Source organism: Bufo bufo, chromosome 5, assembly GCF_905171765.1.
Source record: "Bufo bufo chromosome 5, aBufBuf1.1, whole genome shotgun sequence".
Lineage (NCBI taxonomy): Eukaryota > Metazoa > Chordata > Amphibia > Anura > Bufonidae > Bufo > Bufo bufo.
The window spans coordinates 67,059,367-67,086,137 of NC_053393.1; the positions used below are offsets into that span (position 1 = coordinate 67,059,367).

Here is a 26,771-nt window from a genome sequence, read left to right on the forward strand (position 1 = left end):
CTTCCAACCTGACTGAGCTTAAGCTATTTTGCAAAGAATAAAGGGTAAAAATTTCAGCCTCTAGATTTCCAAAGCTGGTAGAGACATGCCCCAAAAGACTTACAGATGTAATTGTAGTGAAAGGTGGTCCTACAAAGTATTGACTCAGGGGGGCTGAATACGAATGCACGCAACACTTTCTAGATTTTTATTTGTTGAAAACTATACATTTTCTTTTCCCTTCACACATACTTCCTACTTTGTGTTGGTCTATCACATGGCTGGCCAACCTGTGGCTCTCCAGCTGTTGTAAAGCTACAACTCCCACCATGCTTTGCTGTAGGCTGATACCTGTAGGCAGTCTGGGCATGCTGGGAGTTGTAGTTTTGCAACAGCTGGAGAGCCTCAGGTTGGCCATCCCTGGTCTATCACATAAAATCCCAATCAAATACATTTAGGTTTGTTGGTGTCATGTAAAAAAAATGTGGAAAAGTTTTAGGGGTATGAATACTTTTTCAATTCACTCTATATGGACATTTTTAGAGTGTGGGTGGAAATGTGCTTTAAGGGATTGTCCCCTTTGTATCCCTTTAAGTTGAACATGACCATTAGTCCTCCAGTGCATTTGCTGCTCTGCTGAGCCTCAATGCTCTGGCTATAAGGGTAGAGGGACCTCTCGCAGTATCTAATCTGAGTATTACTGCCAACAATGATCCCTACTTATCAACCTTTGAATGACAAAGCATGTGACCTTTATGATTCCTGCCCCATTCCATCTGGAAACACCCACAACAACTGCCAGAAAGGGACCATTTAATGCAAACTTTGCGTAAATCCCACCTCTTCTGTGATCCGGGGATGGGACTATTAGCCAGTATGAATGATCATAATTTCCATGCCATTTACTGATGTGATATCTATACTTTCACACGTGCCACCTGTCATCTGCTCCCAATCTCTGCACCAGCTGTAACTGCCTGCAGTGTTTGCTGCTCCTGTAATTTCCCATATGCTTATTATGGCCTGTTCTAGAAGATTAGGTTACAGGCAGGCGCATCATGCAGTAATGATACAGCTGTCAGCCTCAGACGGGTAAATAACACACTCTACGCAAAGGGAGGCCCCGATAAAATACAGCAATAGATTTAGCCTTAATGTTTAGCCTTAATGTACTGTTTTTGTGGGTGCATAAAATATACACTGCTCAAAAAAATAAAGGGAACACAAAAATAACACATCCTAGATCTGAGTTAATTAAATATTCTTCTGAAATACTTTGTTCTTTACATAGTTGAATGTGCTGACAACAAAATCACACAAAAATAAAAAAATGGAAATCAAATTTTTTAACCCATGGAGGTCTGGATTTGGAGTCACACTCAAAATTAAAGTGGAAAAACACACTACAGGCTGATCCAACTTTGATGTAATGTCCTTAAAACGAGTCAAAATGAGGCTCAGTAGTGTGTGTGGCCTCCACGTGCCTATATGACCTCCCTACAACGCCTGTGCATGCTCCTGATGAGGTGGCGGACGGTCTCCTGAGGGATCTCCTCCCAGACCTGGACTAAAGCATCTGCCAACTCCTGGACAGTCTGTGGTGCAACGTGACTTTGGTGGATAGAGCGAGACATGATGTCCCAGATGTGCTCAATTGGATTCAGGTCTGGGGAACGGGCAGACCAGTCCATAGCATCAATGCCTTCGTCTTGCAGGAACTGCTGACACACTCCAGCCACATGAGGTCTAGCATTGTCTTGCATTAGGAGGAACCCAGGGCCAACTGCACCAGCATATGGTCTCACAAGGGGTCGGAGGATCTCATTTCGGTACCTAATGGCAGTCAGGCTACCTCTGACGAGCACATGGAGGGCCCTCCAAAGAAATGCCACCCCACACCATTACTGACCCAATGCCAAACCGGTCATGCTGGAGGATGTTGCAGGCAACAGAACGTTCTCCACGGCGTCTCCAGACTCTGTCACGTCTGTCACATGTGCTCAGTGTGAACCTGCTTTCATCTGTGAAGAGCACAGGGCGCCAGTGGCGAATTTGCCAATCTTGGTGTTCTCTGGCAAATGCCAAACGTCCTGCACGGTGTTGGGCTGTAAGCACAACCCCCACCTGTGGTCGTCGGGCCCTCATATCACTCTCATGGAGTCTGTTTCTGACCGTTTGAGCAGACACATGCACATTTGTGGCCTGCTGGAGGTCATTTTGCAGGTCTCTGGCAGTGCTCCTCCTGTTCCTCCTTGCACAAAGGTGGAGGTAGCGGTCCTGCTGCTGGGTTGTTGCCCTCCTACGGCCTCCTCCACGTCTCCTGATGTACTGGCCTGTCTCCTGGTAGCGCCTCCATGCTCTGGACACTACGCTGACAGACACAGCAAACCTTCTTGCAACAGCTCGCATTGATGTGCCATCCTGGATAAGCTGCACTACCTGAGCCACTTGTGTGGGTTGTAGACTCCGTCTCATGCTACCACTAGAGTGAAAGCACCGCCAGCATTCAAAAGTGACCAAAACATCAGCCAGGAAGCATAGGAACTGCGAAGTGGTCTGTGGTCACCACCTGCAGAACCACTCCTTTATTGGGGGTGTCTTGCTAATTGCCTATAATTTCCACCTGTTGTCTATCCCATTTGCACAACAGCATGTGAAATTGATTGTCACTCAGTGTTGCTTCTTAAGTGGACAGTTTGATTTCACAGAAGTGTGATTGACTTGGAGTTACATTGTGTTGTTTAAGTGTTCCCTTTATTTTTTTGAGCAGTGTATAACAAAATACATAACATTTGGATTTCACATTAATGATGTTTTGTGAATCCATAACAGTAATATCTATTTATTTATCTATCTATCTATCTATCTATCTATCTATCTATCTATCCTTATCCATCTTGTGTCTATCTATCTATTATCTATCTATCTGTCTGTCTATCATCTATCTATCTAAAAAAAAAAAAGTAGCAAAAAGGCAGCAAAATCTGAAGACAATGCTTTTATTCATCCATGTGGATATACGACATTTCGGCTCAACATTAGAGCCTTTCTCAAGCTCTTGTGTTGAGCCAAAATGTTGCGTATCCACATGGATGAATAAAAGCATTTTCTTAATTTTTTACTGATTTTGGAGTGCTGCCTTTTTGCTACTTTATGTACTGGGCAATAGTCTAGTCCCTTCGGGGTGCACCCTTTTTTGTTAAGGGCTACTTTCACACTTGCGTTTGGAGCAGATCCGTCTGGTGTCTGCACAGACGGATCCACTCCTATAATGCAAACGCTTGCATCCGTTCAGAACGGATCCTTCTGCATAACTGGTTTTTACAGATCTGATTTTTCACTTCGTGAAAACTCAGATCCGACAGTATATTCTAACACAGAGGCGTTCCCATGGTGATGGGGACGCTTAAAGTTAGAATATACTAAAAGAACTGTGTACATGACTGCCCCCTGCTGCCTGGCAGCACCCGATCTCTTACAGGGGGCTGTAATCCGCACAATTATTGTGCGAATCATAGCCCCCTGTAAGAGATCAGGTGCTGCCAGGCAGGAGGGGGCAGACCCCCTCCCTCCCCTGTATTAAATGTGACCAGTGCGGCTCCCCTCCCTCTATATTCATTGGTGGCCAGTGCGGCCCCCCCTCCCTCCCTCCCCAGTATTAAATGTGACCAGTGCGGCCCCCCTCCCTCTATATTCATTGGTGGCCAGTGCGGCCCCCCCCCTCCCTCCCTCCCCCGTTTTAAATGTGACCAGTGCGGGCCCCCTCCCTCTATATTCATTGGTGGCCAGTGCGGCCCCCCTCCCTCCCTCCCCAGTATTAAATGTGACCAGTGCGGCCCCCCTCCCTCTATATTTATTGGTGGCCAGTGCGGATTCCCAGTATTAAATGTGACCAGTGCGGCCTCCCCTCTTCACCCCCCCCCAATTAAAATCACCCCCCCATCATTGGTGGCAGCGGAGAGTTCCGATCGGAGTCCCAGTTTATTCGCTGGGGCTCCGATCGGTTACCATGGCAGCCAAGACGCTATTGCAGTCTTGGCTTCCATGGTTACTTAGCAATAAATAGAAGCATTATACTTACCTGCGATGTCTGTGACCGGCCGGGAGCTCCTCTTACTGGTAAGTGAAAGGTCTGTGCGGCGCATTGCTTATAGCACAGACCTGTCACTTACCAGTAGGAGGAGCGCCCCCGGCCGGTCACAGACATCGCAGCTCGCAGGTAAGTATTATGCTTCTAAAAATTGCTAAGTAACCATGGCAACCAGGAGTGCAGTAGCGTCCTGGTTGCCATGGTTACCGATCGGAGCCTCAGCGATTAAACTGGGACTCCGATCGGTACTCTCCGCTGCCACCAATGTTGGGGGGGTGATTTTAATTAGGGGGGGGAGAGGGGAGGCCGCACTGGTCACATTTAATACTGGGAATCCGCACTGGCCACCAATGAATATAGAGGGAGGGGGGCCGCACTGGTCACATTTAATACTGGGGAGGGAGGGAGGGGGGGCCGCACTGGCCACCAATAAATATAGAGGGAGGGGGGCCGCACTGGTCACATTTAATACTGGGGAAGGAGGGGGGGGCCGCACTGGCCACCAATGAGTTAAATACAGGGGGGGAGAGGGGGGGTCTGCCCCCTGCTGCCTGGCAGCACCTGCCAGGCAGCAGGGGGCAGTCATGTTCACAGTTCTCAGTATATTCTAACTTGAAGCGTCCCCATCACCATGGGAACGCCTCTGTGTTAGAATATACTGTCGGATCTGAGTTTCACGATCTAGCTCAAATCCGATGGTATATTCTAACATAGAGGCGTTCCCATAGTGATGGGGACACTTCAAGTTAAAATATACCATCGGATTGGAGAAAACAACGATCTGATGGTATATTAATAGGGGACTTCTGACTTTACATTGAAAGTCAATGGGGGACGGATCCGTTTGAAATTGCACCATATTGTGTCAACGTCAAACGGATCCGTTCCCATTGACTTGCATTGTAAGTCTGGACGGATCCGTTTGGCTCCGCACGGCCAGGCGGACACAAAAACGCTGCAAGCTGCGTTCGGGCGTCCGCCTGCTGAGCGGAACGTAGGCCAAACGGTGCCAAACTGATGCATTCTGAGAGGATCCGCATCCACTCAGAATGCATTGGGGCTGTATGGATCTGTTCGGGGCCGCTTGTGAGAGCCTTCAAACGGAGCTCACAAGCGGAACCCCGAACGCAAGTGTGAAAGTAGCCTAGTTGGACGTAGTGCTGCCAGATTTTTGCTTTATATCTATCTATCTATCTATCTATCTATCTATCTATCTATCTATCTATCTATCTATCTATCTATATCGTGTCTATTATATATCTGTCTATTATATATCTATCTATCTTTCTATTTATGAATCATCTATCTATCTAGACCCTCCCTTGCCAGAGCAGCGAGGGAGGGTCTGGCCGCAAAAATGAGTAGAGCTTAGGGGCAAAAAGTGCAACGGTGATGCCTTCATTGCACCAAAGGCCTAATTTGCATAGTAAGACAAAGTATCATAATTCGGGAACGGAGCCTCGGATCAACAAAAGAAAAACAGCGTTTTAATCAGGTGAACCGCACCTATGTGTCTATGCAAACAGCTGGATAGGGAGGCCGCTGGTGACAGAGTCCCTTTAAGTTGCTTAGATAAGATTAGTTACATTACATTATTTTTCCTGTATTGATCCTGAGTTATATCTTGCATTATACTTCAGAGCTGTACTCACTATTCTGCTGGTGGAGTCACTGTGTACATATATTACTTATCCTGTACTGATCCCGAGTAACATCCTGTATTATACTAATACCAACTTCTATGCTGGCTCTTGGCACATGTGCGGGCCTCTTTTTAACTTTATATATTTACAGATGGTCCATAGGACCAATAATAGCCCTATTATTTCATGTGCCAATTACTAAAACATAACGTTTAATGAATCCATTGTTAAAAGTATCCAAAGGAAAACAAAAAATATTTAAAACTACAGGTGAAACTCGAAAAATTAGAATATCGTGCAAAAGTATTTATTTCAGTAATGCAACTTAAAATTAGAATTTTGTGAAAAGGTTCAATATTCTAGGCTCAAAGTGTCACACTCTAGTCAGGTAATTCATCCATACCCCCTGAGCAAAGGGTACCTCAAAATTGTGACTTTGGGGTTCCATAAGCTGTAAGCCATAATCATCCAAATTATAACAAATAAAGGCTTGAGATATCTCACTTTGCATGTAATGAGTCTATCTCATGTGTTAGTTTCACCTTTTAAGCTGCATTACTGAAATAAATGAACTTTGCACGATATTCGAATTTTCCGAGTTTCACCTGTATCAGCTGTGTCACATGGTTTTCATATATCTCTTTATCTCTTATGGATGTTGCTTTTCCACTACTCAGAGCTGCCAGCTATTTGAGCAGGGAGCCGGTATCTGCGCGCTGATTGATGGCTCATGCTATTCCTGCACAGTAGCGCTTCTTATCTCACTGTACATACTCAGTGAATACCTATGTGCACATACTGTGTTAAAACTCTCAAACAATGCCCCCAAACATGTTTCACCAGTTACACTGGCGTCTTCAGGGGAATCGGACAGAGTATGTTCGAAAGGGGCGGGGATGACTCTATGAACCCTCCGCTGATGACATCATTGGTATCGCTAGTGAATCGCTAGTCTCAATATTGCCATGTAGGCTTTAGACTTCAGCTAGACGGGCTCCAATTTGACCAAGCCCGGCCTATCCCCTCCTCTTTTTACCTGGCTGTGACGCTACGCACACCTCCTATTGCTTCTATGCGCTGCTGCTCATGAGCGTGGACTTAGTCTTTATATCGCCAGCATATGTCCTCTGCGCATGTCAGAGGACTTAGGGCTCTTTCACATGAGCGGATCCCGTGCGTGGAATCCGCTGCGTGAAAGAGAGCTAAGCCCCGTTCCGGACAGCAGAGACACGGAGCAGTAACATGACTGATAATGCTCCGCGCCTCTCTGTGATCTTTTTACTACAAAATCACAGTGAGATAAAGTTGTGATTTTGTAGTATAAAGGTCACAGAGAGGCGCGGAGCATTATCAATCATGTTACTGCTCCGTGTCTCTGCTGTCCGGAACGGGGCTTGGCTGTCATTCACGCTGCGGATTCCACGCACAGCATCCGCTCGTGTGTAAGAGCCCTTAGTCTCTCATCCCCATGGTTTGGCCGGACTACGCATGGCACAGCACTTAGTCTCTGTTCTCTCATCACATATTGTGGAACTTAGTCTCTTTTCCGTCTCTTTCAGCTGTGTTCTTTGCGCATGCCCTAGTGCTTCATTTCCTACTAGTCTCTTAAGGAGAAGAGGGATCACTTGGATCTATTTTCCTCTCTATTTATTTTGCTTAAAGGGGTTATCCGACTTAAATAAATCTATTCTAATTGCATTTATTGTAGACCAGTGAAAGATTCTTAAAATCACTTTCATCACCTATCTATCACTGTTTGGCCAGTTCAGTTCAGGGTCATGTTACACCTGACGTCAGTAGCACTGACGTCCCGTTTACAAGCTTCTCCCTGCTTGAGGGAGTGTCCAGGCTCTGTAAACGGAACGTCAGAGCCTCTGGTGCCCTCCCCCCTCCAGCTCTCCTCACACTGCCCGGCTCTGCTCTGCTCTGCTGCTGATGACGTCCCGTTTACAAGCTTCTCCCTGCTTGAGGGAGTGTCCAGGCTGTGTAAACGGAACGTCAGAGCCTCTGGTGCCCTTCCCCCTCCAGCTCTTGTCACTGCCTCAGCTCTGCTATACGATCGAGGCAGTACAAACCAGAGGAGATCTCCAGCAGCACAGGGTATGTTTGTCCATCCTGCATTCACTGGGGCTAGAGGTGGCAGTTTGTAAACGTTCCCCTCTGCATCTGGGGATCGTTATTACAGCCCTGCCCCCCCCCCCCCCCCCCCACACACACACACACACACACACACACACACACACACACACTAGTACACATTCAACACCCCCTGGGAAATATAAATAAATTATTGGCCATCATTATTATCATCATCATCATCATTATTCAGCTATATAAAATCCTTATCTGCCACCAATATATGGATTTATCTAAGCAATATCCATATTGAATATATATTTGAATAATATAGATATTGCTTAGATACAGATAATGCTAATGATATTTTCACACTAGCGGCAGGGCGTATCCGACAGGCTGTTCACCCTGTCGGATCCGCCCTGCCGCTATTTGACGGTGCCGCTGGACGGATCCATTATTGCAATTCATTTCTAGACGGATCCGCACCTGGATCCGTCTACAAATGCTGTCACTTGTCACACTGATCGGCGGATCCAGCAGGCACGCAGCTCCGACGACGGAGCTGCCGTGCGGATCCAGCGTTGCAAAACAACTGAAGGACGGATCCGCCCTTCCGGTCTGCGCATGCGCAGAACATGAAAAATGTGAAAAAGACTGACAGAGGGATCCGTCCATCCACATGACAAGCGGATAGACGGATCCGTTATTGCAATGCATTTCTAGATGGATCCGCACCTGGATCCGTCTACAAATGCTGTCACTTGTCACACTGATTGGCGGATCCAGCAGGCATGCAGCTCCGACGACGGAGCTGCCGTGCGGATCCGGCGTTGCAAAACAACTGAAGGACGGATCCGCCCTTCCGGTCTGCGCATGCGCAGAACATGAAAAATGTGAAAAAGACTGACAGAGGGATCCGTCCATCCGCATGACAAGCGGATAGACGGATCCGTTATTGCAATGCATTTCTAGATGGATCCGCACCTGGATCCGTCTACAAATGCTGTCAGTTGTCACACTGATTGGCGGATCCAGCAGGCACGCAGCTCCGACGACGGAGCTGCCTTGCGGATCCGGCGTTGCAAAACAACTGAAGGACGGATCTGCCCTTCCGGTCTGCGCATGCGCAGAACATGAAAAATGAGGGATCCGTCCATCCGCATGACAAGCGGATAGACGGATCCGTTATTGCAATGCATTTCTAGACGGATCCGCACCTGGATCCGTCTACAAATGCTGTCAGTTGTCACACTGAATGGCGGATCCGGCGGGCAGCTCCGACGATGGAACTGCCTGCCGGATCACACTAACGCTAGTGTGAAAGTACCATAAAAAGTCGAAAATCCATAGCTCCACCACCGTCCCCTTTATAGTCAAGGGGACAGAGCGGCAGTCCAGCGGCACGGCAAAATAGCGGCAGGGCGGATCCGACAGGGTGAACAGCCTGTTGGATCGATCCTGCCTCTAGTGTGAAAGTAGCCTTAGGCTCCATTCACACATCCGCAAATGGGTCCGCATTTGTTCTGCAATTTTGCGGAACGGGTGCGGACCCATTCATTTTCTATGGTGACGGAATTTGGAATTAGTGCAAATACATCCTCCTTGATATACTGTAATAACAGAAAGAAAATTTTTAGACTAGAAACTAAACCAAACATGAAAGAAATGTATGTAAAATAACATAACTTACACTGTGCAGCTGCAATGTGACAGGGAGGTCTTCTGCCCGGTGTGTGTATTTATTTATTTTTATGCAAAGTGCAGAGCAGGGGGCGGGAAAGGTCAGGTTGTTCACGCCCAGAAATATTCATGAGGCAGAGCTCAGGCTTTGTTGTTATACGCCCCCTCACCTTGTACTGCAGCATGTAAACAAACAATGACAGGACCATGAAAAGGTGCAAATATGGGTTTTAACTTGATGAAATCAAGCTTAACCAAATTATATGTATATCCTGATGGATTTTAAGTGTTTTATTTTTTTTATTAACTCGGATAACCCCTTTAAGGTTCATTCATTATTTTAGCTGCTAGATATTCCCTTATTTAATCATGGCATATTAATTTACTGAATAAATAAATAAATATAGTTATTATACAGGATTATACAGGATCGTGGTTTCTTAATTTAATATATAACATTATTTCATCATGTTTAATAGCATTTGGCCGCATTTCTCCTTGATAGTATTTAGAGATGAGTAAATTTCTTGAAAATTCGATTTGGCTGATTTGTCGAATTTCACAAAAAATTTTGCTTCGTGACGAATTACTTCACCACGAAGCGCATTTTTTTTTTGTAAGTAGCGGGTGCAATGCCAGGGAGCTGCGATAGCGCCGCCCCTGTCACTGTACCCTTCAGATGCTGCGTTCATTCATGATCGCGAAATCTGAGTGTACAAACAGTGTGAAATTAACATTAAAAAAAATTACATCAAACTTACCGCATCCATTTGCACGCTATGGGACGGCCGCCATCTTGCTTGAAGATCTAGGCAGAAATCACATGCGGCGCGAGTTTACGTCATCACGCCAGCTGAGATCTTCAAGCAAGATGGAGGCTGGCGGCCCTTCACGCGCAAATGGAGGCGGTAAGTTTGAATTTCAGGAATAATCGATTCACTGACACGAAGCACGAGTAAATTCGGCTTCTAGGCGAATCGAATAATTCCTGAAATTCGGATTGAATTCCACTTTGTGGGATTCAATTCGCTCATCTCTAATAGTATTCATTACAAATGTTGCATCATGTTCATACATTCTTTGAGTTATTAGGATGATCATGTTTTCTTTCGCACTTGATTATTAGATGTAAATTAATCTCATTGTTAATACTGTCCTTCATTGATGATCCTCTCAAATTAATTATTTGGACCTTCTCACAGCAATTATTGCAGTCTATCTTTCTTATATTATCTTTATTTTACATGATTCATACAATTTTTGTAATTTTATTATTATTATTACTACTCTTGATCATGATTGTTTATAATCATGATCCTGTCGGAGAATTACTAGAGCATTCTTATTACTTTTATCTCTTATTTTATTATTTTTAGTGTTTTGGATTTTTTGATTCTTGATCCTAATTATTTACCCTTTTCTATACAGATCATGAGGAAATATCCTGACATTCTAGGGCTCTACATGGAAGAGACATTTTTAAGGGTGTGGGGGGGGGGAGGAATAGTTGTTATTTAAGGTCATATCCCTACCATCAGTTATACTTATTCTTTCTCTTTAATCTATAGTAGTATTTCCATCTGTATACCTCTTATTTGAGCCACTAGAGTCAGAGGAATGACACATACGGTATGTGAATCCTTCATTAAGTCCCAACGGAGATAAGCTTTTCAGGCGATATATCCATTTTGTTTCTTCTTGTAACTTTCTGTCAATGTCTCCTTGTCTAGGACCCATTTTCATTTTCTTTATGATCCAAAACATCAGATTTTTAGTATTGCCTCTATGTTTATCCTGAATGTGTCTTGCAAGGGCTGTATCAGAGTCTGTATTAATACAGCTTAAATGTTTTGAGCTACGTCTTCTCAGTTGTTGTATGGTCTTTCCTATATAGAGCTTAGGACATCCACATTCAATAGCAACAATTAATATACTCCTTAATCTGATACTTTTTATTATCCACTGGATTGGTAAACTCTTTCTTGGGGACCATCTTGTTGCAGAATATACAGTCTCCACAAGGGTATGAACCCCTCGTGGATAACCTCATGGTTTTCTGCTCTTTTCGATTCTGCTGATAGTGACTATGTACTCGACTTTCTTTAAGGTTTTTGCCCCTTCTATATGTGATTGTTGGATTAGGGGGAATTACTGACTTATTAGGATGCAAGATTCTTTCGGCTACCAACCCATTCAATACCCAACCCAATAATACTCAGAGACTTTTTCTTGGTATATGGCTGTAGCAGCCGATTTATTAAATAAAATACAACAGTATAAAACCTCTTTAATGATAAGGCTTAACACACATAATAACGTGCAATAACATAATACCGCAACATAATCCAACCTACCCATCAGTATAACCTCCTAATTTTAAAGGATCCTGGAAGGCAACCAAAGTAAACTGCCATCCATCAATCACCACCTCCACTTGTATTACAACCTTACCCTTGGCCGCACTCACCGACCCTAGGGCACTAAATCCTCCAATATATAAACATATACCCCTGTGGGCCTTTTAGCCCAAACAGGAGCTTCATTTACCAAGCCTCATTAGATGCACGCTCAAACGTGCACCTATTAACCCTTGTTTTGCCTCTCAGGATCCCCAGATTCCTGCCACTGGCGAACATTGGTGACACCTCACCGATGTACGTCCTGCGACACCTTAAGGGCTGTCTCCAAACCTTCCTGAAGCCCCAAGGCCCACAGATCCATTCCGACATCATTCAAGTGCACCATCAGCATGCAAAAATTGAGGCGACGCCGCCTCCAATTCTCTGTGTCTTACCACAAAAATCCCTTGTCTGCGCACAAAACAGCCCACTTCCTTATTCAATTTTACCCAACCCTTATTAATCCGCTCTACTGACCGTGCAAATCTCCGAGACTGATGAGCTACCACGTTGGACCAGACTACCAACAAGTCAGGGAATTCCTCCAGCAACCGCAACAAATCTAATTTTATGTCACGAATGACATCTCTAGATCGGCGGATCCCCAAGTCGTTACCACCTACATGCAACACAAAAATATCAGGTGGCCGATCAAGAGAAGCATACACGTGAAACGCCGGTAACACCCTACCCCATAAAAGACCATGCAAGCCAATCCACTTGACTTGCAACACTTCATGATGGAAACCTAATTGACGGCCATTCCGTCACACATCAGCTCACAAGGCCCCCCAATAAACATAGGAATGTCCAAAAATCCATGTCAAACACGAGGTAGACCCTGAAAGCAAATAAAACTAAATTTATATGTGTTTAAGCCTACACCCGCTTAACCCCCAAACACCTCACAACAGGTGAGTATGAATATAGGACCGAAAGCATGCCGATACCCAGCGGCCAATACGCTTAATTGCGTCATCCCCCAAACCCCACCTAGCAGCCTCCGTTGCTGCACCAATCCGAAAGGAGTAAGACGCAAACTCGCCGCCCCCAATCTGAAAGGAGTAACTCACTGCCCCCAAACACCTCCTAAAAACCGCCACAAACTGGTATCGCGACAAGGCCGTACCATCATGATGCGTCAACAAAGAACCCACCACATCACATATAAACATACGCCCATAAATTCCTCAAAACAACGCACCGGACACAGCACCGACCCAGCTAAAGGATGTAGTAATTTACATACGCCTCTACCTTCTGGATCGGTTTTCAACCTACTTAACACACACCGCAAACCATCCTCACAAACACAGACATCCTCCCGCAACAAACCCCCGCCTCAAACTCGACTACTGGCAACCAGTCCAGAAAGCCTAAAGGCTCCAAAAAATGCCAATGAAAACGCTGCTCTAAACAAACAAATTTCATAATTTGATGTGCACACAAGCCCCACCTGTCCCCACAGCATTTGCAACACCGAAAAAGATGGGTATCCTTGCTACTCCCACTACGACGATACTCCTTCAACGCCTGGCGTACCAAAAAACTCTTGGACACATCCGCCAAACCACGTAGCTGTCATGGTGCACTATGTACGGAGGCGGCAAAAAACATAATTGTGCAATCACCCCCGCTGTAGCCATGGCCAGGCGACGACAAAAAACACGCCTCATCTGCAAAATGCGACAAACAAAATTTTACTTACCTAAACCGGACTGCATCTTCTTAGCCTTCCGCAAAAAAGCCACCGCCGAATGCAAATCTGCCACCTTATCCTCCGGCAGTCTACATTCCATGGCCACACTGTCTATCACTATCCCCAAAAACTTAACGGACGTTTCAGGCCCCTCAGTCTTTTCTGGGGCCAAAGGAACTCCGAATTTCGCCGCCACCCATTCCATTGTATGCAGCAGAACCGAGCATACATGAGACACCGCCGGTCCCAGAAACAGGAAGTGATCAAGGTAATGCAGCATCAAAGTCCAACCAGCCTCCTGTTTCACTACCCATTCAATAAAAGAGCTAAAAGTCTCGAACAAAGAACACAAAATCGCATAACCCATCAGCAAACAACAATCTACGTAAAACTGACCTTCCCATTTAAAACCCAACAAGTGGAAACTGTCTGGATGAATCGGCAACAAACAAAACGCCGCCTCAATATCCATTTTCGCCAACTGGGCCCCGCATCCAAAACGGCACACCCACCTAATCGCTGCGTCGAACGACGTATACGAGATGGAACATAAATCCCTCTCTATACCATAATTTATTGAGCTTCCCACCGGAAACGAAAGGTGATTTTGTTCGGCTCCTTCTTTGGCACCAGACCCAATGGCGAAACCCTCAAATCTAGCAAAGGACACTCTCTAAACGGGCCCACAACACGTCCCACCTGTACTTCTTTTACAATCTTCTCCGAAACAATCTCTGGTCGTTGTAGCGCAGAAATCTAATTACTGACAACCCAGCACCCTCCGAAGTACAACGAATCCTAAAACCATCCCTGAAACCAGCTAACAGCAATTCCGCCGCCTCCCTATTTGGGTACCTCCTTAAAAATGGCTCCATCTCGTCCACCCTCACAGGAGTCACCCCTCTTCTGTGAAGCCTCGTGTCCCTTCCCTTTTCCCCGCTTAAAACACTGTGAAAAACTGTGGGCGCCACCGCAACCGGAGCACTCATGTTTGTATTGGCAATCAGAAAGGAACTTAGAGTATCCTTCGTTAAATTGCCAACAGCCTTTCCTGCTCCCACTGCCCGATTCCGTTGCCGGGGACCCCCGGCTATCCCACGAAAGGGCTGCACACCCCCTATTGGCGCCGCCATTAAATGTATCCATAGGCCAATATCTTTATGGTCCCACCTAATACTAGGCCTAACCGCCTTCCTCTGCCGAAACTGCTCATTATATCTAAGCCAACCAACACCCCATACACCCAATAAGCCTCCCCAATGGCCTCCATATAACTAAATAAAGCCTAAAAATGCTCTGGTCATTTCTCCCCTACCACACTAGCTAAAATAGCAAACGCCTGTAACCAATTCATAAACGTGCGCGGAATCAGCTGATACTGCCTCTTCTCCTCTCCCTCCTTTTTGCTTTCATCCGGCTTAACCCAATCCAAATTGAACTTAACGGAAGCAACGAAAATATCTCAACATATTCGTCCCTCCAAATCTTTTCCCTAACCTCAGGCTTCAAGTGAGCCCCTAAATGGCCCTCAAAGTAAACATATCCTTCTCCCCTTGCCGCATCAGCAAGCCTAACCTCTTCTCCAGCTGACCCTTTTCTGCCGCCACTAGCCGTCACCCCCACGACCGATGCACCAGCCACTTTAACGACCGGCACAGTCGACGCACTTCCCGAACTAGGTAAATTAACCTGGTCCACAGCCCCTATGGACATATAAGGGGTCCACACCACTGCTGGTGACGCCGCTGAGCTAGATTTGTATCGCGTCAGTGTTAGCATCCCCGGTAGAAATTCCTGTGTCAGGCCCTCCGTCCCATTACCGTCCATCTGCCCGAATGAAACCCCCTTCCTAGAAACAACCGCCTGACTCAACGTTCTCTCACCTGGCTGTCCGTGGGAAGTACTCCTAGTAGCTGCCGACCACTGCAAACATCCTCCAGGCGCTATCACAGCCGGTTCTGTAGCTGAAGGACTGACTCTGGTTGCCTCCACATCTTCAGCCCTGTCTGCCGCACACCAAGACTACGGGCTCAGCTCGCCTTCTTCCGCAGATCGGACCGCCGGCGACCCACAACTAGGCTCCAAGGGGGTAGGGTGAAGCACTGGAGGTGATCTAGACGCCTGGCCACGGACCGACGGCCGCTGGTCACTGGATCCACTTCCCTTTCCAGCCCGGCTCCTCCCATGTCCCACAAATGCCCTGACTGCCCGGCCAGGAGCTGCATCGTCACCCTCCTCTTGGGAGTATCAAGACAGAAGTGTACAGGAAGGCCACTTCAACTAATAATCTACTCCATTGGGAGAGCTACCATCCACCAGCTTTGAAGAAAGGTATTCCGATAAGCCAATACCTACGAGCAAGGAGAAACTGCTCCACTAAAGAAGGTTTTGAGGAGGAAAGTATGCTTTTGTATAGAAGATTTAGAGCCAGAGGCTATCCTGAAAAGGTCCTGCACAAGGAATATAATAGAGCTAAAAACATTGAAAGAACTACTCTATTGCAGAATCAAAAGCAAGCAAGAGAAGATAAGAAAATAATACGATGTATTGGAACATACGATGTGCAACATAAAAACGTTAGGAACATTTTAAGGCGTCATTGGTACATTTTGATGACAGATGATGATCTAAAAGAAATAATTCCCCTAATCCAACAATCACATATAGAAGGGGCAAAAACCTTAAAGAAAGTCGAGTATATAGTCACTATCAGCAGAATCGAAAAGAGCAGAAAACCATGAGGTTATCCACGAGGGGTTCATACCCTTGTGGAGACTGTATATTCTGCAACAAGATGGTCCCCAAGAAAGAGTTTACCAATCCAGTGGATAATAAAAAGTATCAGATTAAGGGCTCATTCAGACGGCCGTATGCTGTCCGCAAAAATACTGAATGCTATCCGTTTTTTTGCGGATCCGCAAAAAAAATGAAACATGTCCTATACTTGTCCGTGAAAATCAGGACATGGCCCCATTGAAGTCTATGGGTCCGCAAAAATACTGAATGCTATCCGTTTTTTTGCAGATCCGTTTTTTTGCGGATCCGCAAAAAAACGGATAGCATTCAGTATTTTTGCGGGCAGCATACGGCCGTCTGAATGAGCCCTAAGGAGTATATTAATTGTTGCTATTGAATGTGGATGTCCTAAGCTCTATATAGGAAAGACCATACAACAACTGAGAAGACGTAGCTCAAAACATTTAAGCTGTATTAATACAGACTCTGATACAGCCCTTGCAAGACACATTCAGGATAAACATAGAGGCAATACTAAAAATCTGATGTTTTGGATCATAAAGAAAATGAAAATGGGTCCTAGACAAGGAGACATTGACAGAAAGTTACAAGAAGAAACAAAATGGATATATCGCCTGAAAAGCTTATCTCCGTTGGGACTTAATGAAGGATTCACATACCGTATGTGTCATTCCTCTGACTCTAGTGGCTCAAATAAGAGGTATACAGATGGAAATACTACTATAGATTAAAGAGTAAGAATAAGTATAACTGATTGTAGGGGTATGACTTTAAATAACAACTATTCCTCCTCCCCCCCCCCCCCCCCTTTAAAATGTCTCTCCCATGTAGAGCCCTAGAATGTCAGGATATTTCCTCATGATCCGTATAGAAAAGGGTAAATAATTGGGACCAAGAATAAAAGAAAATCCAAAACACTAAAAATAATAAAATAAGAGATAAAAGTAATAAGAATGCTCTAGTAGTTATATAACTATTATAAACAATCATGATCAAGAGTAATAAGAATAATAAAATTTAAAAAAATGATATGAATCATGTAAAATAGAGATAATATAGAAAAGATAAGCTGCAAGAATCGCTGTGAGAAGGTCCAAATAATGATTTGAGAGGATCATCAATGAAGGACAGTATTAACAATGAGATTAGTCTACATCTAATAATCAAGGGCTAAAGAAAACATGATCATCCTAATAACTCAAATAATTTTTTTTAAGATGATGCAACATATGTAATGAATACTATCGAGAAGAAATGCGGCCAAATGCTATTAAACATGATGAAATGATGTTATGTAATAAATTAAGAAACCACGATCCTGTATAATCCTGTATAATAACTATTTATTTATTCAGTAAATTAATATGCCATGATTAAATAAGGGAATATCTAGTAGTGTTGGGCGCGAATATTCGAATAGCGAATATTAATCGCGAATATCGGCACTTCAAGAATTAGTGAATATTTAGAATATAGTGATATATATTTGTAATTTCGAATATTCTAGATTTTTTTTTCATCGGTAACCTCCCTTCTTGCTTGTGGGCCAATGAGAAGGCTACAATGTCTTTGTCTGAGCTTAGCAACATCCCTAGCAACCAATAGGAAAGTTGCCTGCCCCTTACTATATAAGAACCTCCCCAGCAGCCATTTTCTGTAGTATTATGGAGTTCTGAGAGAGAGAGCAGTGACATTGCTGTGCTCTCTGCTTTACTGTGTCGTTATATTAGATAGTTAGTTAGCTTATATATATAATACAGATAGTTAGTGGGAGATAGTCAGGGTAGGTTAGATAGTGATATAGTGTAGCTGTAGGTTCTGCTGTCCATACATACATACATATATACATACATACATACTGTACATACATACATAGTGCTGTGATGTCACAAGTTCACAACAATAATTAGTGCACCAATCACTAATATAAGTCCTGTTAAAATGTGAAGTTGCACGTATTGCGCCAAAATACTCGCATCATTAGTGCCGATTTCGCAATCGCAAATATATTGGAGCACTCTATCTGCATATAAAGCTATTGTAATGTTCTGCCGTGCCAACCATTTTCTCCAGTCTCAGGAAACTTCTAGCAACTTGGAAAATGTTGCTATAGTGACCCACGCCTGTATTTAGCATGCATTACGCGAATATTACATTGCCGATTTTTTGCGTTCAAGTAAATCTCGAATTCGCTAATATATGACGAATACTGTGCTGTGTCATGGGGATGAGAGAGTAAGTCCTCTGACAGGACATATGCTGGCGATATGAAGACTAAGTCCACGCTCATGCGCAGCAGCGCATAGAAGTAATAGGAGGTGTTATATCCTGTTCTGCTGGTGGAGTCAGTGTGTATATACACTGCTCAAAAAAATAAAGGGAACACAAAAATAACACATCCTAGATCTGAATTAATTAAATATTCTTCTGAAATACTTTGTTTTTTACATAGTTGAATGTGCTGACAACAAAATCACACAAAAAAAAAAAATGGAAATCAAATTTTTCAACCCATGGAGGTCTGGATTTGGAGTCACCCTCAAAATTAAAGTGGAAAAACACACTACAGGCTGATCCAATTTTGATGTAATGTCCTTAAAACAAGTCAAAATGAGGCTCAGTAGTGTGTGTGGCCTCCACGTGCCTGTATGACCTCCCTACAACGCCTGTGCATGCTCCTGATGAGGTGGCGGATGGTCTCCTGAGGGATCTCCTCCCAGACCTGGACTAAAGCATCTGCCAACTCCTGGACAGTCTGTGGTGCAACGTGACGTTGGTGGATAGAGACATGATGTTCCAGATGTGCTCAATTGGATTCAGGTCTGGGGAACGGGCGGGCCAGTCCATAGCATCAATGCCTTCGTCTTGCAGGAACTGCTGACACACTCCAGCCACATGAGGTCTAGCATTGTCTTGCATTAGGAGGAACCCAGGGCCAACCGCACCAGCATATGGTCAGACAAGGGGTCTGAGGATCTCATCTCGGTACCTAATGGCAGTCAGGCTACTTCTGGCGAGCACATGGAGGGCTGTGCGGCCCTCCAAAGAAATGCCACCCCACACCATTACTGACCCAATGCCAAACCGGTCATGCTGGAGGATGTTGCAGGCAGCAGAATGTTCTCCACGGCGTCTCAAGACTCTGTCACATGTGCTCAGTGTGAACCTGCTTTTATCTGTGAAGAGCACAGGGCGCCAGTGGCGTATTTGCCAATCTTGGTGTTCTCTGGCAAATGCCAAACGTCCTGCACGGTGTTGGGCTGTAAGCACAACCCCCACCTGTGAACGTCGGGCCCTCATATCACCCTCATGGAGTCTGTTTCTGACCGTTTGAGCAGACACATGCACATTTGTGGCTTGCTGGAGGTCATTTTGCAGGGCTCTGGCAGTGCTCCTCCTGTTCCTCCTTGCACAAAGGCGGAGGTAGCGGTCCTGCTGCTGGGTTGTTGCCCTCCTACGGCCTCCTCCACGTCTCCCGATGTACTGGCCTGTCTCCTGGTAGCGCCTCCATGCTCTGGACACTACGCTGACAGACACAGCAAACCTTCTTGCCACAGCTCGTATTGATGTGCCATCCTGGATAAGCTGCACTACCTGAGCCACTTGTGTGGGTTGTAGACTCCGTCTCATGCTACCACTAGAGTGAAAGCACCGCTAGCATTCAAAAGTGACCAAAACATCAGCCAGGAAGCATAGGAACTGAGAAGTGGTCTGTGATCACCACCTGCAGAACCACTCCTTTATTGGGGGTGTCTTGCTAATTGCCTATAATTTCCACCTGTTGTCTATCCCATTTGCACAACAGCATGTGGAATTGATTGTCACTCAGTGTTGCTTCCTAAGTGGACAGTTTGATTTCACAGAAGTGTGATTGACTTGGAGTTACATTGTGTTGTTTAAGTGTTCCCTTTATTTTTTTGAGCAGCGTACATTACATTATGTATCCTGTACTGATCCATCCTGTATTATACTCCAGAGCTGAACTCACTATTCTGCTGGTGAAGTAACTGTGTACATATATTACTTATCCTGTACTGATCCTGTATTATACTCCAGAGCTGCACTCACTGTTCTGCTGGTGCAGTCACTGTGTACATACATTACATTACTTATCCTGTACTGATCCTGAGTTACATTCTGTATTATACTCTAGAGCCGCACTAACTAAAATGTATGCTTGAGAGCTGAAAACTCCTAGTATCCCCTGCTGATTCAGTGTCTGTACAGATCTTGCACTATTGCTTTGCATTTTGAGTAGTATAATCTTTACAGTGACCACAAACCGAGCCAATATTAATGATCTATCCATGTGTTGTGGATTTTGCTGCAGATTTCACCCTATGTATGCCATGGTGCAAACCCGCAGGTCAATTTAGGCTACTTTCACACTAGCGTCGGGGCTCCGCTTGTGAGTTCCGTTTGAAGGGTCTCACAAGCGGCCCCGAACGCATCCGTCCAGCTACCAATGCATTCTGAGTGGATGCGGATCCGCTCAGAATGCATCAGTGTGGCAGCGTTCGGGTGTCCGCCTGGCCGTGCGGAGGCAAACGGATCCGTCCAGACTTACAATGTAAGTCAATGGGGACAGATCCGTTTGAAGTTGACACAATATGGCTCAATTTTCAAACGGATCCGTCCCCCATTGACTTTCAATGTAAAGTCTGGACGGATCTGTCTGAACTACTTTCAGACTGAGAAATTTTTCTAAACTATAATGCAGACGGATCCGTTCTGAACGGATCCAAACGTCTGCATTATAGGAGAGGATCCGTCTGTGCAGACACCAGACGGATCCTCTCTGAACGCAAGTGTGAAAGTAGCCTTACACTGCAGATTTTTATTAGCAGAGTGTGGATGGGATTTCTTAAAATTCCATCCACTTTGCTGACACTGTAACAAGCTGTGGATTTGCCACATGCAAATTCATGGTGTCAAATCTGCAGCATGTCCGCCTCATGTGAACATACCCTCTGAGCCATCACGTAGGACGCAGGAGACAGTGGGAGGATTAAAATTTTCGCCATGCTACATGTGTCAAATTTGCTGGATAACTTACTGGAACTGCAGTGTTTGTGTGTGTAGTTGTGCACTGATCACAAACCACAGATAATGCAAACACAGCACCGCTGCACCTGACAAACACAGCCCTGTTACATATGCACAGATGTAGTAAAGTTGAGTTATCATTAGTGCACTAAAACTAAGCTTTTCATGTGGCACAGCTAATGGTGATATCATGAAATGTCCTGAGTAGTTTTACATAAAACTGCAGCAAAATGAAGTGATGGCAGCCTGTTTCTGTCTCCAATAGTCATCGCTGGCATCCGGGAAACAGAAGAGAAGTTCTATTACATTGTAAAAGAAGCGAGCAGTTACAGGGACGCCCTGACGCAGTGTCGGATCAGAGGGGGCACCCTGGCAATGCCAAAGGACCAAAGCACCAACTCACTGATGGCGGAGTACCTCTCCAGCCTGGGATTGTTACGGGTCTTCATTGGCATCAATGACTTTGACAGAGAGAAGCAGTTCATGTACGTGGACAGAACTCCAGTGCAGGACTACAGCAACTGGAAGGACGGGGAGCCTAACGATGCCTCGGGCCACGAGGACTGCGTGGAGATGCTGAGCAGCGGCGCCTGGAATGATGTCGACTGTCAGCTGACTATTTACTTTGTCTGTGAGTTCCTGAAAAAGGCCAAATAATCGCCATAGGAAATGGCCTTATGTCCTTATAATATCATACATGTGTAAAACCAGTATAACCGTGCAATTACAGCTATAACATGGGCTTTGTCAAAGGTTTTTCATAGAGACGTATATGGGTGCCTACATTTATCAGTCATAGTCTGTGACACTATAATATTACCAGCCATAGCCAATGGGCTCATAACCGCCCCAGAGTTCCAGTCATAGCGATGTCAGTCGGAGCACTACATAGGAGTGCCAGCCATCGTTTCGCTATAGTGACCTCTATCAATACCAATGATGACATCCCCCCCAAAAAAGTGGTGGTAAGGGCGCCAAATAACAGTTTCAAGCACTGTATCTGGGCTTGTTCACATCACCATTATGGACTTTGTTTTCCGTACTGCACGGCAGAAACCGGATGGATCCGTTATGTTTGGCCATAGACTTCTATTATGATGGATGGAAACAGAAAGCCTCTTAAAGGGAATCGGTCGCCTAGTTTGAGCATATTAAGCTGTTAACATCGAAATGTTCAATAAACTACCTTCATTCCAACAAGGGTCTTCTTTCTTTTATTCAAGTTTTCATTTTGATCAAAAAGCAATTTTTCAAATATGCTAATTAAGCTTCAAGGTGCCCAGAGGGGCGTTATTCCTCTCCTCTAGTGCCCAGTAACGCCCCCCTGCAGTGCCCAGCCCGCCTTTATTTCAAGCCCAGCACGCCTCCTCATAAATTTATTTACTCCCACATCGGAGCCGAACGGCGCCGCCCCCTCCGCTACGTCATGTAATTTATTCACCCCGCGATCCTTGCGTCCTACATTCTTTCCCCAGAGATCTCGGGCAGCTGCTGTATCGCCGACTGCCTGCGCCTGTTTTATACTACGGCTCCTTGCGATTGCGCAAAAATGTGCGACTTTTATTGGCTCTGCACTATGCTCGCCAGTTTTCTGAAAGTGGGCGTGTTTTATTATGTAAATGAATCTCTAGACAGATTTACTATTGCGACAATTTAAAAAGTCGCAAAAAAGTCGCAAAAAAATTCGCAAAATCACTCTAGTGAGGACCATGCTTATCTTATGAGACTTTTTACGAAAAAGTCGCATGTTCTATTAAAGATGTGCGACTTTTGTAAAGCTGCTTACTGACGGATAAACTGCTACCGTCAAACCACATTTATTACAGTCTTAAAGGGCCGATCATAAATCTGAATTGGCTAAAACTGACTTTCGCCATATGTGAAAGTGGAGTGAGCTGTCAGAGTCATGATACATCTGGCCCATAGTGTCCAGTGCTCAATAACATTGCCAGGCACAGCAGCACTAGCCACAATCACCCCCTTTAGGCTACCTGCACACGTTGCAGATTACATGCCATTTTTTTCTGTGCAGATTTTCATGCAGTAAAACTACAGCATAAGGCCTCATGCACATGACCGTTCCGTTTTCTGCTGTCCCCAAACCGCGGATCCGCAAAAAACGGAAGCCGCCCGTGTGCCTTCCGCAATTTGCGGAACTGGCGGCCCATTGTAGAAATGCCTATTCTTGTCCGCAAAACGGACAAGAATAGGACATGCTATATATTTTTTTACGGGGCCACAGAACAGTGCAACAGATGCGGACCACAAAAAACAGTCGTGTGCATGGGGCCTAATACAGTAAACACTTTGGGGTCATTTATTAAGGGACTTAAAAATAGTCCTAAAAAATAGTTTCACAACCTGTTTTACGCCGTGTTTGGCAGTTGGGTGGGATGGGGGAATGTCAGGGGAGTAAATGTTGGCTAAAAAAATATTTTAGCCAGGGGCTGGAGTCGTTTTTCACTCCAGGCGGATGGACTGCCTTAGAATCACCTAATTTATGATGATGGAACACGCCTCGTCATAAATTAGCTGAATTTTATGTCGGTGTACAAAAGCCGGTCTTTCAACCCCTTTGGTTTTTCTTTTCCATGCCGAAATTCACCTGCCATGTGGATGTACAAATCTGCAGCATGTCGATTGTTTGCGTGTTTTTTTTGAGTGGATTTGACCCTTTTCTGCAGAAAAAAAGCATCTAATTCGCAACAAAAAATACAAGTAAGACGTCAGGTTTTTGGTGCAGAAACGCACAGAAATCCACACGAAAATCCGTACGGAAATTCTGTTACACGACCCCGCACCCGTGTGCAGGTACCCTGAAGTGTCAGATACAGTGCCCCGAACATTATCATCCACCCTGCCCCATAACAGTACCAGCCACAGTGCCACAAGAGTGTCCATCGTCCCTATAAAAGTATCAGCCACAGTAGCCTATAGCATAACAGGAAACATAGCCCTAAAAAATGTATTGTCACAGTGCATCGTAACAGGACCTAAGCATTTCTATCATGGGCCATCCGTTCCTTTTCGCAAACTGCAGAACGCACATGGCCTGCATACGTGTTTTGCGGACCGCAAAACACGGCTCGGTCGTAAAACTGTGTTGAAGTTGTACAAAAAAATGTGGCGTGAACAGAACCTAGGCCCAGTTTCAGAAAGCCATAATATGGCCACATTTTGGGAGACTCAGAATCCCTGGACGTAGATTGCAATAGGCGAGTATGGTGATGTAAGACGGGGTCAGTAAACCTGTGGGGGGCTGAAGAGATGGTAAAATATGGCTGTACTACAGCCATGTGACACTGACCTTACGTGACGAATACTGCTCTGCTATTTGTATATCATTATGAATATATTTTATGTATACATTATAAATGTATTGCTGTATAAAAGAAACGTGCCTCGTCCGGTCTGCTCGTGAACTAAAATGACATTTGTTAATGATTTATCATCAGGACGAACCGGTTCTTGCCTATACTGTACATATGCAATGTTATGAGGTGACCTTCAAGGATACCTGGTGACAGCTGTGATGAGCAGATTGTCTGTATTTATAACAAGCATCATGTCACACAGTCACTTACCTAAATATGCACCATAGTGACTCTGCCGCCCACCAGAACGCCATACCCGAGGTAAACAGGTCTCACGGGGCATCTCTCACTCTTGACGTTACACGGACAGCTGTCTGATTTCAATAAGAGCTGTGTAATACTTCATTTCTCCTGTAGAGGTGCTGCAGGGAAATCCAGGGGCCGACATACCGCATGTGCAGCTGGTTCAACGCCAGCAGAGGCGTTAATTTTTTTATCTTATGATATTTTTCATTCCCTACCTCCGCCAACAGGGTAACCTGGGCACCTTGGTGTGGAGGTTGGGAGGGGGCGGAGTTTTTTTTTTTTGGGGGGGGGGGGTGGAGGGGCCTGATTAGAACTTACTGCGAATCTGCTGCCCATTAGTGTCTACACTCCATAGCTGAAGGACCTTCGATGACATCATAGTCATGTGATCTTTTCAGCAGTGGAAGTGGAGGTAGGACCTGTGATGAGGTCACCGTCATGTGACCAGTGCAGAAAGAGGCAGCATGGAATGAATGTAAGTGCCAGAGAAATGCTGGGAGATGTGGTTCTCCCTATTATACCTCCTCCCTGCTTAGTGGGAGGGAAATATGTTATTTAACTGGGACTGTATGTTATAGAGAACTGTAAGGAAGAGAAGTTATTTACATGGGACTGTAGGGAGAGGACTGGTGTTATTTACATGGGACTGCATGGTATAGAAGACTGTAAGGAAGATAGGTTATTTACATGGGACTGTATCATATAGAAGGCTGGTGGGAGACGACTGGTGTTATTTACATGGGACTGCATGGTATAGAAGACCGGAGGGAGAGAACGGGCATTATAATTCATGGGGGCACTACAGAGATGATTATAACTCCAGGGGGTATTATAATTACAGGGGGCACTGCAGGGAACAATATAAATACTGTGGGCAGTGGTGGAGGGCATTACTACTAATGAGGGCTCTATAGAAGTGCCTTATAGATTATAATAAGAGGTGCCCTATAGGGAGGCCTTATTAGTAGTGATGGATGAACATCGGCCGGGAAGGTTCGCGAACGCGATCAAATGTTCGCGAACCGCAAGTTCGCGGCGGGCCCTATTCACTTTAAAGGCGGGCGAACCTGGAAAACCTTCAGGTCATATTTGCAGCCACCAAATACTTACTAGAAGTGCACAAATAGTCCCACAACATGGACAGTGACATACCAGATGTACAGTATTTTTCGAATTTGCGATTTCCATTCATTATTTTTTTCAATGCGAAAAATATCGGCAATGTAATTTTCACTTATGCGCATGCGCAAAATAGGTGTGGCATACTACAGCAACTGGTTTCCACCAGACCGAAGTTGAATGCGATCAGAAAAGATGGTCAGCAACAATTTTCGCGACGTTGAGGTAGAATTTCTAATCACTGTAAGTAATTTGACATTAAAGCAGTGTATTTGATTACATTTCACATGCATGTTTTAACAATCGCTGCATATGCAGATCGGGTGTTTAAAAAAAGGCGCCATTGCGAAAATCCCTAATGATGCTATTTTTTTTTTTTTCGCGCTACACACAACTTCACATTTTATAAGGTCTCATGAGATATTAGTGATTGGTGCACTAAGTATTGTTGTGAGAACTTGTGATATCACAGCAATTTTTTTGGGGAGCAACTGGTATATCACACCAGTAGAAATTATTGTTTCCAATAGCGTTTGTCACTCTGTGCAGCTGCGTTAACTCAGCAAAACCGCAAACAAATGCTGCACTACCCAAATGCACTATATAGAAAGTATATAATTGGTATATAACACCCCTACTTCAATCTGTTTTTTTGGGGGA

The 26,771-nt window shown here is 45.0% G+C and overlaps 1 protein-coding gene across 1 annotated transcript in view; it reads left to right on the forward strand.

Annotated features, from left to right (window-relative positions):
- COLEC10 (collectin subfamily member 10) overlaps nucleotides 1–22,113 on the forward strand; it is an 84,495-nt gene extending 62,382 nt beyond the window's left edge. The window contains exon 7 of the mRNA XM_040433051.1: nucleotides 21,638–22,113. Within this exon, the coding sequence (XP_040288985.1) occupies nucleotides 21,638–22,029 (392 nt within the window). The 3' untranslated portion in view covers nucleotides 22,030–22,113. The remainder of the gene's footprint in view (nucleotides 1–21,637) is intronic.
- The last annotated feature ends 4,658 nt before the right edge of the window (nucleotides 22,114–26,771 follow it).